The sequence below is a fragment of the Nomascus leucogenys genome, chromosome 17 (genome assembly GCF_006542625.1).
Source record: "Nomascus leucogenys isolate Asia chromosome 17, Asia_NLE_v1, whole genome shotgun sequence".
Classification (NCBI taxonomy): domain Eukaryota; kingdom Metazoa; phylum Chordata; class Mammalia; order Primates; family Hylobatidae; genus Nomascus; species Nomascus leucogenys.
In genome coordinates, this window is record NC_044397.1 from 78,021,615 (window position 1) to 78,035,192 (window position 13,578).

General features: G+C 44.9%; 2 protein-coding genes across 2 annotated transcripts in view; both read left to right on the plus strand.

Moving 5' to 3' along the window:
- The window catches only part of HOXA3 (homeobox A3), a 46,416-nt gene that overhangs the window by 13,830 nt on the left and 19,008 nt on the right, over positions 1 to 13,578 (plus strand). The window contains exon 3 of the mRNA XM_030796317.1: positions 11,780 to 11,966. The gene's annotated coding sequence lies outside the window, so the exon portion shown is untranslated. The remainder of the gene's footprint in view (positions 1 to 11,779; positions 11,967 to 13,578) is intronic.
- On the plus strand, positions 8,074 to 10,327 carry HOXA4 (homeobox A4). The gene is made up of 2 exons (XM_030796319.1): positions 8,074 to 8,730; positions 9,277 to 10,327. Exons 1-2 carry the CDS (start codon positions 8,115 to 8,117, stop codon positions 9,621 to 9,623), a joined length of 963 nt encoding a protein of 320 aa, XP_030652179.1. The 5' UTR covers positions 8,074 to 8,114; the 3' UTR covers positions 9,624 to 10,327.

The window sequence follows — 13,578 nt, forward strand, 5'->3', positions numbered from 1 at the left end:
CAGTAGGAGATTTCCACCTTTCTTTTGTTAGCTGCTCTTTCTGTTTGATCCCAGGAAACGTACATAATCTATGATTTCCAGAACAGTCTCCAAAATTGCACCAGTGGGTGAAGTAAGGTGAAATAAGTTTATCCTGGGTACAATTCCATATTGGCACCAGTCACCCCTTCTGGCCCCAACCCCCCATATTCTTCAATGGCAAAACCCAAGCCCAGTGACTGGGGACTGTGGCCTGTCCTGGGATCTTTTTCTGGATGGGTACCCACAAGGGACCTAGTAGATTTCCTCCAATCCTATTTTAGGAATTAAGCCAAATTCTCCTACTGCATTCAGAAATGAAACAAAAAATAGGATCTGCTTTTCTCCTTAGGAGCTGGGCAGTTTTCAGCAAGTAGAAATTGGTAAAGATACCTATTAAGTGCTTAAAGTGAAAACATTGAAAGTATAGATTTAGAATTTCAATAAACTTTATTGTGCAGAGGCCACCTACACTCAACATAAGTCCAACAGATGTCCCTAAAGTCAGAGGTCCAGAAAGCAAAACCTAGAAAGTTTTTTTGAAAAATTGAAACCCTCCCACAAGTGCTACTTCTCATGAATAGTGGCAAGGTGAAGAATCCTGAAGTCCTTGTGTGTAACCTATTAAAGTAAACGTTGGTATTTCAGCATTCAAGAAGATGTGTCCACATCTTAGTGGGAACAAGGATATAAACTCTACATGGGTATGGGTTCTCTTTTATAATGTTATGTGTCTGTGAGAATACTGGATTCCTTGTTTTGCTGCTCTGAATTTTGGGCTCCTTATTGGAAAATATTGAGTTATGGTTCCATTTTAGTTACTCATTTGGTGATCTTGCTTGAGTGATTTCTTGGTGATTGAAATTAGAAAAAAAAAAAAAAGAGTGACAGGGATTCTGGATTCTGCCAGTTTCGTTTGAGTAACTTACACAGAAAATATCCACACTACTTCATGGCCATATTCCACCTTGGGGTGTGGGAATGAGTGGAAAGCCTGTTGAAGTCATATCCAGCACCACAGAACATAGAGAATCTTTCCAAGGAATGAGAAAAATTACAGGCTGTAAATATTGTCAGCTTGCTTATTTCTGTCTGTTTTAATCTTCACAAAACTTAAGTAGAATTTAAGAGAGCAGGCAAACCCATATGGCCACATGGAATTAAAATGACTTTAAAAATACATCATGCAGTCAGACCTATGTGTTACTGGAAGGTTTTTTTTCTTTCTTCCTATTTTCATAGGAAGCATAATAAAGAGGATGGCTGGTTTTCTGCTCATTCTGTGGACAAGTTATTTCTTTTGTGGATTCTTTTGGGTTGTTCTTGCAGAGGAACTTACTAAGAAAAAATATGTCTGTCACTGAGGGCTTTATGAAGACATCCAGCCTCAGCCGGTGGCAGAAGTGCGTGTCTGTGCCCCTCCTCAGCGGCAGTGTGCGGGGGCTCGTTTGTTCCCACAAGCTGAAGAGACAATATTTCTGAACTATAAATACAACAGGAAGCTTCTGGTCACACTTACTTAGTGGTTTGTTAGGGTTTCCATGGTCTAATTTCACAACATTATGCCAAGATTCCCTTTCTCCTGCTCTTTCCCCTGCTTCATTGTTGGCAGCTCTGGGAGAGCAAGACGGAATTTCCTACCAAAAAACAGAGTCCTGTTCATTTGTTGAGATTCTGAGAGTATTATATCGAAATAATTAGTGAGTGGAAAGAAAATCACATCTTAAAAGATGGGCAAATAAGGAGGAAAACAATCCTTTTAGCTTAAAAGATGCCCTTCTCAGCCTCTCCCTTGCCTTGGCTGGGGGTCTGTCCATGGCTTGCCCACCATGGAGAGTGCAGAGCATTGTGGGCTCCATCCCTTTGGTTTCTAAGGAGGAGTTTCCTTCTAGTCAATGGCAAAACTATAAATGGGGCTCCCAGGCAGGGCTGAGGGGGTCAGCCTAAGCTCCCACCCAAATAGGGGAGGGGATCCACAGCCCCAGCCATTCTAAGCCCCAGAACTTGAAGGTCTGCCCAGGTTTGTTTTGTTTGTTGTTGTTCACAAATAAATTTGTTCTTCTCCCACAAACCAGTCTTTTCAATAATAATATTTGTTATGAAGGTTATTAGATAATTATTGCGATTTTGTGAAGCAGCCCTTGCTGGAGGTGAAGCCTGTCATCGCCTAACAAATGACGCCCGCGCAGTTCACTGCCGGGTTAAGTAAATGCAGAGAAGATAAATCTGCACACCCTAGGAATCGCCAGCAGAGCACGCTTTAGTACAAGTTCACAGTCAACTCACCCACTTGGGCCAGCTCTCCCAACAATTAGGGCTGCGTCTTTAGTTTTAAATAAAGGGAAAAAGTGTCTCCACCTCCCATTGCCTGCTTTCCCCATCTTCTCTTTTCTTTCACTTTTTGCAAGGTTCTCCCATTCTGCTCCAAATTTTCCTTGTAAAATAGAATCACGAGTGATTTCAAGTTAATCTAGTTCCTAGGTGCTAACAAAGAGGTCATAGGCTGATTTAACAAAAAGTACAACCACAAACACACAAAAATATCCATTTCACCCTCTAATTTCAAATGGCAGTGGCAGAAGCAGGGCATCCTGAGACGCTAGGGGGGTCCCTTCCCCCTGAAAGAAGAGGCTCGGCTTTGTGTATCTTTGTGGTTAGTGCATTACAACTGCAGGTCAAAAAGTTGAGGGTCAAAAGTTTACATTGTGCAGTGCTCTTAGTCATCTGCCCAGACAGAGTTTGATGTCAATGTTAGAGCTGTGATCTTGACTATCAGCACAAAAGATAAAATGGCTCAGAGTGACGCGTGTATCACGGTATGGACTCCAGGTGAACCCTAGTGGTTGAATGACCTCAATTACAGAGGAAAGGATAGAAAATTCCTCTTTTCAAGAGTAATACGTGCTGTATTTCATCTTGAATTATCGCTCCCATTCTGAGGGAATAGCAGCAGGTAAATAGGCATAGATTACTGAAACACCAACACCTTAGGTGTTGGAGAACCAGGAGTCTGTGGGTTTGTCACAAAATAGAAATGCTAAAACCTCATCTGTGGAGCTTTAAAAACTAATGTCGCAAGTTTCCAATATTTCATTATGCCTTCAAAGGCAACAGAATGGTGCAGGAAACCTCCTTTATTTGAAAAGAGGGATTTTGATTGGCTGTTTTTTTGTCTTTTTAGTACAGATGATGACCCCTAAAGTGTGTAAGAATAAATGCAAACACAGGCACTTCTTACAAAATGTAATCTTTGCAGTTTTCAGACATAGAATATGCTTTTTCTGAAACTACAGTCCTCTGAATGCAAAGCGTTCTGAGATCTGAGAAGGGGAAGGAAGGAAGTGGAAACCCTCCTGAAAGACACAGAATTCTCCCTTCACCCCTTCCACCACCACCACCAGTGACAAAATGCTTATTGGTGCCATGAAAATGTTCCTGTTTGGAAATTTTTAAATGTTTATTATTAAACCACAATTGAATGTAAGAGAAATGCTACAAGCTATAAGTGAATAACTAGACTGTAGGGAATGCAGAAAGGTGAAATCCACAAATACCAGGCCACTCTGTAAGACCACCAGGGCAGAATAGAATATTTTCTATTCTTCAGTATGTACTTTTTAATAATACATGTGGAATTAAAAAAAAAGCCAAGGAGAAGAGAAAGCAACCTAAGGAGAAGGGTGGGAGAGCAGAAAAGAAAGGGAATAGTGTATTAAGGAAGCTGACTAGAGCCATGCCTCATGTGCGAGTTGCAACTGAAGAGCTAAACAATATTTTATTTTTCATGCATCTAGAATGGCTTTAAGTGTTGGTGCTGTAGGAATCTATTTTCCAGGGGACATATTTCCCTTTTCTATGAATTGACCTTCAAGGGATCAGTATAGGAAAACAGAGAAGAGAAAGGTGAAATGTTTTCCCTAGGTTTTTCTTTTTTAACTTTGGAGATAATTCAACTACTCAGAATGTAGACTCTTGCAGGAATGTTTAAGATCATCCCAATATATTTTGGTTGATTGGATTTAATGGTGCCAGGTATGTTCAGTGGTAAAGTAAATATTTCCCAAACACTGCCTTCATGGAAGTAATCAGGGTGCTTCTGTGCAATGTGTAAAGTTTTCACTCTGGCCAAGAGCTTGAAGCCAAATGGGGGTTTGCCAGATGAAACAGAAGAAAGGAAACAACTGTGGTGATTGCTGTTGCAGCAGTGAACATTTCACCACATTTGGGCTAGTGAAATGAAGAAAACTGAAACCCCTCGATGAGTCAACAAGACAATTATGTGTCTCTTTGGGAAAAACCTCTTTATTGTGCTTTTTGGTTAAAAACATGTGACACACCTTAGAGACATGTCAGCTTCAAAACCATAGATACCTCTTAGCTGGTCTTCAAAGTAAAAGAATAGGGTACTTGCAGAAGTTATTGCTTTTAGTGTGCTTGCTCTTTATTTGGAAGATTTTGAACCTCAGGCCTCTCAAAGAATCCCAGTTAAAATTCATGTGTAATCCCAATATGAATATCAGTCCTCATCCCTGCGTTGCGTGCATTATTTTAAACTACTACAAGAAAATTACCCCCAAATAATTAATTGGTCAAATGGCTGGTAAAGTGTTGTTCCTCTCAAATCTTGTGTCTAGTGTAGGTGGTGGGGGAAGCCTTCAAAGGCCACCATCAGGCGGTTTGAAATTCTGCCATTCCACTGTTCAGCTCCAGAGACACGAATCAGATAGAGAACAGTCTGGGGGACTCTCTCGCTCTAAAGAACAAAGGACAAATACAGTCAATACATTCCATAACGTTTACATTTCCTTTGGCTTTTCCCCTTGGTTTTTCCTGAGAAGGAGTGACCTGGGCAAAGCACCCTGCTCGCTAAAAGACACTGTATAGACCTTTTAGAAGCGCAAAGTCCAAGGCCGAGGTGAACTTCAGGTCAGTGCGTCTAACAAATATGAAAATGTCGGCTAGTGAAGGGCGCGCCTTGTGATTTAACAAAGACTGTCAATGTGTAAGATTAATAAGAAACAAAATGCACACGGTGTCACTGTTCGGTCACTTTGAAACTTGGGACAGGGTTGCATTCAAGAGGGAATGCTGTTACAAATATATTCAAAATGATTCAAATCAGATTCAAACCAAGCTGCAAAACATTGCCTCCCTCGCACCCTCCCTCTCCCTCCGACTCCCTTCACTCTTCTCCATCTGGGATTCGAGGACGTGATGAAAAGTTATTTCACCTAATGGGATTTTAAGAAAGCTTTTGTTGGGAATATATGTTATCCCTGCACATGGAAATGAGCAAATGTGCTCACCAGTTTCCTAAGGAAAGGATAACGCTTTCACCCCGCTTGGGACGGGACTGGAGCCAGTTGGTGTGCGAGGATTAGCATGCTCCCTCTCTGCTACATTTCAGGGCATCCCATCTTTTCTCAGGCGAGATGCTGCTAGTAAACTTCAGTTTGTTTATTAATTGAGTTAGTTTCTTCCTGGCTTTACTTTGGTGTCTTGGATATTGTGTAAAGGCAAGAGGTATTTTTTTTAATGTTTTTCAAAAGATTATTTGATTCAATGGAATGATGCTACGGTTTGCAAAGGGAGATTGAGGAAGGTTCAGAAAAGGTACTGAGATTGTTTATTACAGCCATAAATCTTGCAGTAAAATGTCAAAATGTCGGTGTGTGAGATAACACTTGGTGGTCCTGGCTCCGTTTGTGTTTATGATACGAACCACAAAGACAAGTTACAGGCCTTGGGGGATTCTGTGTTAGGCCATCTTCCTAAAGTAATAGAATCACACAGCTAACTCGTTTGGGTTAACCATATACAAAACAGTGCTTATGTCTCATTAATACTTAAAAATAGAAACTTGGTACAAGGTTCTGAGGCTAAACAACAGAATTTTGTGTTTTAGTGTCTGTAAATATTAAACAGATATGGTTAAGACCCTAGTACTCAAGGCTGATGACATGAGAAGGAGGGAAGATTTCCTTGTCATGCTTTTTGTTCCCCTGAAACTTACAGGGTTCAGATTTGTAATACATATTCTATATCTATATATTATTTATATTACATTGTATATAACCTATGTGTATATTATTTTTTCTTGCTAGGGAGAGATATTGGTTCAGGTAGATGTATCACATTCTAAATTTTTCCTCCAGTCTAGAGAGGATGGCTAAAGATTACACTCAGTGTTGATTTCTGTCTGTGGCTCAGATTTCATTAAAAACAAATTTTCAGGGTGCCTCATGTGAATGGACAGCACTCTTCACACTCATATACACCTGATGTGGAAAATCTCTTTGTACCACTTCAGGGTGATTCCAGTTAGAAACTAATATGATCCCCTTTTTAACCTCTTTTCCTAAATTAGTTTAAAGATTAGTCCCATGTAATAGGCTTTATGTGGCTAAGCATTAAATGACTATCCATCAAATGGATATATTCCAGCATTTAGTAACTCATATGAGTAACCAATATGAATGAAGATAGAATTGACATTCCTTTTGAAGTGTCTCCAGGCTTAGGAAATAATTCTCCTTGTCTGTGTTCCAGACTCAGTTGTGAGAAGGCTGTTTATACTGCTCTTTGAAAAATCAACTAAGGTGCACCAGCTGAAAAATCCTTGCTTTTGCATGCCAATATGAAAATATTTTTAGAATGGTGACTATGCTAGTTTGCACTGCTTTAATTTAGGCTGAAAAATAGAGGATCTAGATATGTCTGTTACTCAGAAAAGAAAGGGAGAAAGCACACAGCACAAATAAGGCATCAGTATTTACTTCAAAGATCAACATTAGGTGGAATTAATAAGTAATTTATTTGTTAATAATGGCGTAATTAGTGTACCCATCAAATTTCAATTACCAAATGGCAGGCAACAGTCTCCTCTCCCTCCTTTCCGGAGCTTCTGATATCGTTAATACGCTAATTTTCAGCAATTCAGAAATTATAGACTGTCCTGTAAATATAACTCTAGCCTCAGATACTGCCTGAGAAAGCAGGATCTAAAAGAGAAAACACGAAATTCTTAGCTGGAAAAGACCCATCAGCGATCAGACCCGGCAAGGTGTTCATTCTACCCTTAGCTTGTTTTTGTTTGGGGATAGTTCTGAAATAGGAAGTTATTGTTTTCAAAGCTCAGTTCTGTGGAGGTGTTGCTTCTATCCATTCCCATCCTTGGGCCACCTTCTCTCTCACAATCGCACCTAGTAAACGCGGGCATATTTAGCTCTCATATCGACAACCCCCGGCAAATTAGATGCTATTACGAAGGTTCCAATTTTTCTTAGGAAAACACGAAACAGATTGTCTCTGAAAGAAGGAAAAAATGAAAAGTGTCCATCCAGTTATAATGGAATGGCCTCGCTTTACATCCTTGGGTCAATTTCTCTTAGCTGCCCGCCCACCCTTTGCAGCTTCTGCCAAGCTTCTCAAAGCAAGGGCTCTCAGGCCGACACGCAAGGAGCAGGGTGTGGGGAAGGGGGATCTGCGGTTGAGAAAATGTGTCTGGTGGCCTCTCAGTGGCGTACATAAAAACCAGGATGCCCCTCGGTCCCAACGCCCTTCCTTTCGCCTGTTAGCCTAGAACCCCTGAATGACGCGAAGCCTGACTGGGTTGCGCCCGAGGTCAGCGCTGAGTTGCGGCCGCCAGACAGCCCGAGGCCTAGGCCAGCAGTAGGGCAGGCAGAGGGCTCCCGAGAGGACCTACAGCCTGACAGGGCCTGAATTCCCAGCGGGAACCAAAGTTGGGGGGCTGGGGTCCAAAGCGCCTGCTCCCTCCCCCAGCCCAGGGGCCGGACAGCGGCATCCATCACGCACCCGCGCGTTTCCTGATCCGGGTCCGCGCGCGCGGTGCGCCCATTGGTGGGGGCGCTGCACGTGGGGCACGGGGCGGGGCGCGCGCTGGGCTGGGGAGGAGCGGCTCGAACTTTGGTGGCGGCGTCTGCGGGAGGGGGAGGGGTGGGCACTTGACAGCGGGGGGAGGGGAAGGGCGCAGAGGAAAGGGGGATGGGAAGCGAGGCAGGAGGGGGAGGGGCCTCGGCGAGCCCAGAAAAAACGACAACGCGAGAAAAATTAGTATTTTTGCACTTCACAAATTAATGACCATGAGCTCGTTTTTGATAAACTCCAACTACATCGAGCCCAAGTTCCCTCCCTTCGAGGAGTACGCGCAGCACAGCGGCTCGGGCGGCGCAGACGGCGGCCCGGGCGGGGGCCCCGGCTACCAGCAACCCCCAGCGCCCCTGACCCAGCACCTGCCGCCGCAGCAGCCCCAGCTCCCTCACGCGGGCGGCGGCCGAGAGCCCCCTGCCTCCTACTACGCGCCGCGGACCGCCCGCGAGCCCGCCTACCCTGCCGCCGCGCTGTACCCCGCGCACGGGGCAGCGGACACCGCCTACCCCTATGGCTACCGCGGTGGCGCCAGCCCCGGGCGGCCGCCCCAGCCCGAGCAGCCCCCGGCGCACGCCAAGGGCCCAGCGCACGGCCTGCATGCGAGCCACGTCCTGCAGCCCCAGCCGCCGCCGCCCCTGCAGCCTCGCGCGGTGCCCCCAGCGGCCCCGCGGCGCTGCGAGGCGGCCCCCGCCACCCCAGGCGTCCCGGCAGGGGGCAGCGCCCCCGCGTGCCCGCTGCTCTTGGCCGACAAGAGCCCGCTGGGCCTGAAGGGCAAGGAGCCCGTGGTGTACCCCTGGATGAAGAAGATCCATGTCAGCGCCGGTACGTGGCGCCGCTGGGGAGGCGCGGGAGGTGGGCCGGGGCTGGGCCTGGGTTCCAGGGTCGGGGTCAGGAGGGAGAGGCTCAGGGGAAGGGGGCCTCGGGAGGGGAGCCCCCATCTGGCCCGGGCTGCGGTGAGATGTGGGTATGTGCGCGCCAGCCAGCCGCCTGATCCCAACGTGAGAACCCTTTTGTATCCAGGGTCCCTTTATCAGGAGATTTACGAGACGCCAAACTGTTAGGGCAGTAATTATAGCCCCCATAAATTTAATTGCCCTGGCAGAGGCTTCAGGCCATGTGTCTTTGAAGCTTTTCTTCAGCCCCAATGCCCAGCACCATTCTTTATGGCTCTCGGGTGTTTCCCGTTGTCAATAGCCTGTGAAACATTTTCTTTGCCGTTTTATGTATCTTGTGTGAACTTGGTGTCAGGTTATTATATAATGATGATGTCCAATTGCTCTTCCCCACCCCACCTTCTCTCTCCTCCTCCATTCCCTCTTTTCCGCTCCCTCCTTCTTGGCCTTCTATTTCGGGGTTCTGGGTTTTCAGTCAACCCCAGTTATAACGGAGGGGAGCCTAAGCGCTCTCGAACCGCCTACACCCGGCAGCAGGTCTTGGAGCTGGAGAAGGAGTTCCACTTCAATCGCTACCTGACCCGGCGGCGCCGCATCGAGATCGCCCACACACTCTGTTTGTCCGAGCGCCAGGTCAAGATCTGGTTTCAGAACCGGAGGATGAAGTGGAAGAAAGACCACAAACTGCCCAACACCAAGATGCGATCCTCCAATTCGGCCTCGGCCTCTGGCGGCCCACCAGGGAAAGCACAAACTCAGAGCCCGCACCTCCATCCCCACCCCCACCCGAGCACCTCCACACCCGTTCCCTCCTCCATATAATCTTCTAGAGACCTTGACCAGTTTCTATCCCTTACCTGCTTTTCTCCTCTCTTCTCCTACTCCTTTCCTTATCCACCCCTCCCCATCTGGACCATAATAGACACCAAAACAAACCCAAATTGGTGAAAAGGATAACCAAAAAGAAGACATCCGGTTAAGAGTCTGTGCTGGTTGCCACCCAAGAGAGAACAGTTGTCCAGGATGCTGGCTGATGGAACAACCTGCTGGGCCGAAACAAGGCTGCCAGGTGTGGATACCTGAGAAGGACTACTTGGTATCAAATACTTTTGAGATGGCTACAGTCAGCTAGCTGGACAGCCCATGCTGACTGGGGACACATACTTGCATCTTTGTTGAAAGCAGAAGAAAACAGACCCTTTCCCCACCTTTCTTACCTCCTCCTCCCGCATTAAGGCAGCTCATCCAAGCTTGTATTGAACTGAATAAATGAGTAGACATTGTGGACCTCACAAGATTATTTAATTCTTAAGATGTGTAGACCTGGATGGTAGGTGTGACATGTTAGTTTTTCTTACTTACATTTATTTAAGACACTGTTACAGAGATACTGTTGTCCCCTTCTGGGGCATGGTCTTTGGGGAGAGGGGAGTGCATTTAGACTTATGTGGAACTGTAAAAATTGTGATGTGGCTACATAGAAAGCCATGTGCTAAGAATAAACTCCATTTAGAAAACATTAAAAATCTAAGATTCATGTGTTTTCTAAGCTTTTCATTAAGAAAACAAAAGTCCTCTGGATTGAGATACTTGACCTTGCATGTAAAAACCTTGTAGATAGCTCGAGCTGTATTCACTTGGATTCTGGCGGCTCACATAATTTGTGTGTGAGAGTGTGTGTATGTATGTTCAACTTGAGCTGAACTCTTGTCAAGCTTGGCCTACTGTGGAAAAGTTCCAAAGAGCAGGAAGGCTCTTGAGCTCTGAGAGGGCTCCTCTTCTTCCCAAACTTGGCCAGGCTTTCAGGCTTCAAGTCTCTGTAAGGCATAGAAACGTGCCCTTCCCTGCAATGAAAGCTGAAACCATGCAGTGCTGTGGGCCCAGGAGTTTCTGCAGCTGTTCTACACACTGAACTCTGAGCACACTTGGAAAGAAGTGGTCTCTTTGGTATTTATTGCACCTTCACACTTAATCTGCCTGTTTCCCAGGAGATAAAAAATAGTTTGTGCAAAGGGTTGAGATTAGTTTTTGTTTCTTGGCTGTTCTTAAGGTCCTCTTCACTAACTACAGACTGGGAATTTTTGTTTGTTTGCTTGTTTGTTTCTCTTTTTTGAAGAAAGAGCTTTCAAATAAACTGAATTTTACAAATACACTCTCCAAAGTCTCTTCTGAGGAAAGAAAAAGCATAATATACCCCTAAAGTTCACCCCATGCAAAGTAGACCTGGGAGAGTTTACTGCTGGAAAATAGCCAAACTCTGAATTAGGGTCACTTTCCTCAAATGATTTGTGATTTTTCTGCTCGATTCCAGAGATCCAGATCCAAAAGGCTGAAAATCAAAACCCACTTCTCGATCTCTATAACCCTAGTATTTGTGCACTGATTTAGATTTGGTGCTTACTGCAGGGAGTCCCCTACAATAAGACCGCAAAAGCCCGTGCACACTAGCCCCAGAATATTAGAACTGTCACCTGGCCTTGAAAAAGTGCAGCTTTTAGGTTATGTAGTAATTTTAGCATAGATGGGAGTAAGTGCTCACCTGCCTCTGCAATATCAGAGAATTTTTAAACACATTTCTCTCATTAGTGGCAAAACCCTTTAGCCAGTGTCAGAGCTGGTACCCCTTTCACCCCTGCTTCCCTGTGTGTGATACAAACAAGGGTGATCAGTTCTGTACCTACAAATCAGATTTGAGAGGAAAGTGATAGATACCAGTCTCTGAGGAGCCAAGAAAATTCAGGAGCAAACAAATACACACTTACCTTCCCAAATCAGTATAAACCTGGCATAAAGTGCATTTTATAAGGTGTGAATGGGTGCCAGGGATTTCTGGAGGCAATGCAACTGCTGCTGAAACTTATTAACCCTCCCCCTACTACACACACTTGTAAAACAAAATTAAATCATGCTGAAAATAGCAATTTTCCCAGGAATCATTAATCACCTCAAACAATAAATACTTCTTTGTAATTCAACAGCAATTCTGAAAGGCATTCTCTGGGAAAAGTCTGTGGAGGAGAGAGGGATCTTCTTGCAAATAATGTGGTCTCAGGCAAGGACACAGCATCTTGGCTGTCTGCTAAAAAAAAAAAAAATGCCTAGACTCTCAGTGGAAATTGAGTGTCAAGCTGCAAAATCTCAAATGGCAGACTATCGTCATTCAAGGTAAATTCTTATATTTCTCCTTTGTGGGAAAAGAGGGGTATGGGAACATTCATTAGCTTCATGCTGGAGGCAGTTGTATGAGGATGAAGGGGGTGACTTTCTTTCACTTGCACTTATAAGTCTATCCAGAAAGGGAAGAGAGAGGATTGAGATAATTTTTCTGATATTCCAGGACAAGATGGCATTTTTGTCTCAACTGTATTGATTATTAAGGTATTGGTGAGTTTTACAAAACCCAGATTATAGAAAATGATCCAAAGATTGTCATTTCTTAAGTGTTGTTTTGCCTGCTTCAAATTGGCCTTTAAGGGAGCTTGTTATAAGAGATTAGAAAATCCCACTTTGTGCTTCAAAATCATGCATTGTCTGCCCTTTGCTAGGGCAACCATAAGAGTTCACGAAGAGGACAAATTTTCTATCTCATTAATTGTTTTTCTTTTTTTAAAGCAAACCCTACTGGCCCCTCAAACCCTTGACCTTTAAAGACAGTATTTTGTGTAAGCTCTATAATTTTACCAAAATGAGCCTTACACACGCTCTCCGCTTCTCTCTCCCTCCCTCCAATACACACTCATCTGCTTTAGTCACACAGCCAAGTTGTGCATGACTCCGGAGATAAAAGTTTTGTCAACATCTGAAATCAACCTAAATCGGAGAGGAGACACTTTAATGGTCACAGTTTGAATTAAGTACTTAACACTCTCCCCCTTGAAGAAAAATGGCACTTTGCAGGCTTCCTTCCCTAGTTTTGCTGAAATCTACGATATACCCGGTGTTTTATTACAGCAGGAATTCAACTGTGACAGGCATAGTAGAGTACTTAATACCCAGGATGGAGCCATGGGAAGATCACCTAGATAGATGGGGGAGGAGGGAAGACCCTTTGCATAGCATCTCTGACTTCATACCCAGTTGTCCCAGCGGGCCCCATTCCCCTACATCTCAGCCTCCTCCCCATGGGGTGGGGTGGGGTGGGTGTCACCATCTTTCCTCTGTCCCCCTGTTCCCCTAAGCTTCCAAACTCTGCTCTCCTCACTGTTGCCTTCCCTCTAGCAGTTCCCACATAGAAACAGATCAATGACTCTTTAGAATGAAAGAGAAGAAAAACCCAAAGAATCAATGTAGCAAAAAAGCCTGGGGCTTCCCCTCTGAATGAGTGGGTTCTGTGCAGGCAGTAGGCTGTCCTTGGCACTCCCTTGGTCTCTGCATCCCTAGACACAGTCTTGTATAGCAGAACACAGGCTCACCTTTCTCAACTGCTGCTGTGTTGCCCCTTCTCTATATTATACACTGTCCCAAGAATAATTCTGCTTCGTGTTTCAAAGAAACACATGGGCTGGAAACAATAGGAGGAAGAGACGTGTGTTCTGTTCCCTTCATGGTATGAGGGAGGCTGCTGTGGCTGTCTTGAAACCCTCTAGTCTGCAACTTACAGAACTCTGGCACCTCTTCTGGAGACTCCAAAATCATGGGGCAACCCCCTTCCTTTCAAGCCAGCCCTACTTTCTCTGGGATTGATTCCTGGGGTTGAAAGAGATTCCCAGATTGAAAGACTGTCCAAAGTGAAGGAGACCTGGAGGCCATTTTGGTTCAATCTTCTTAATTTACAGAT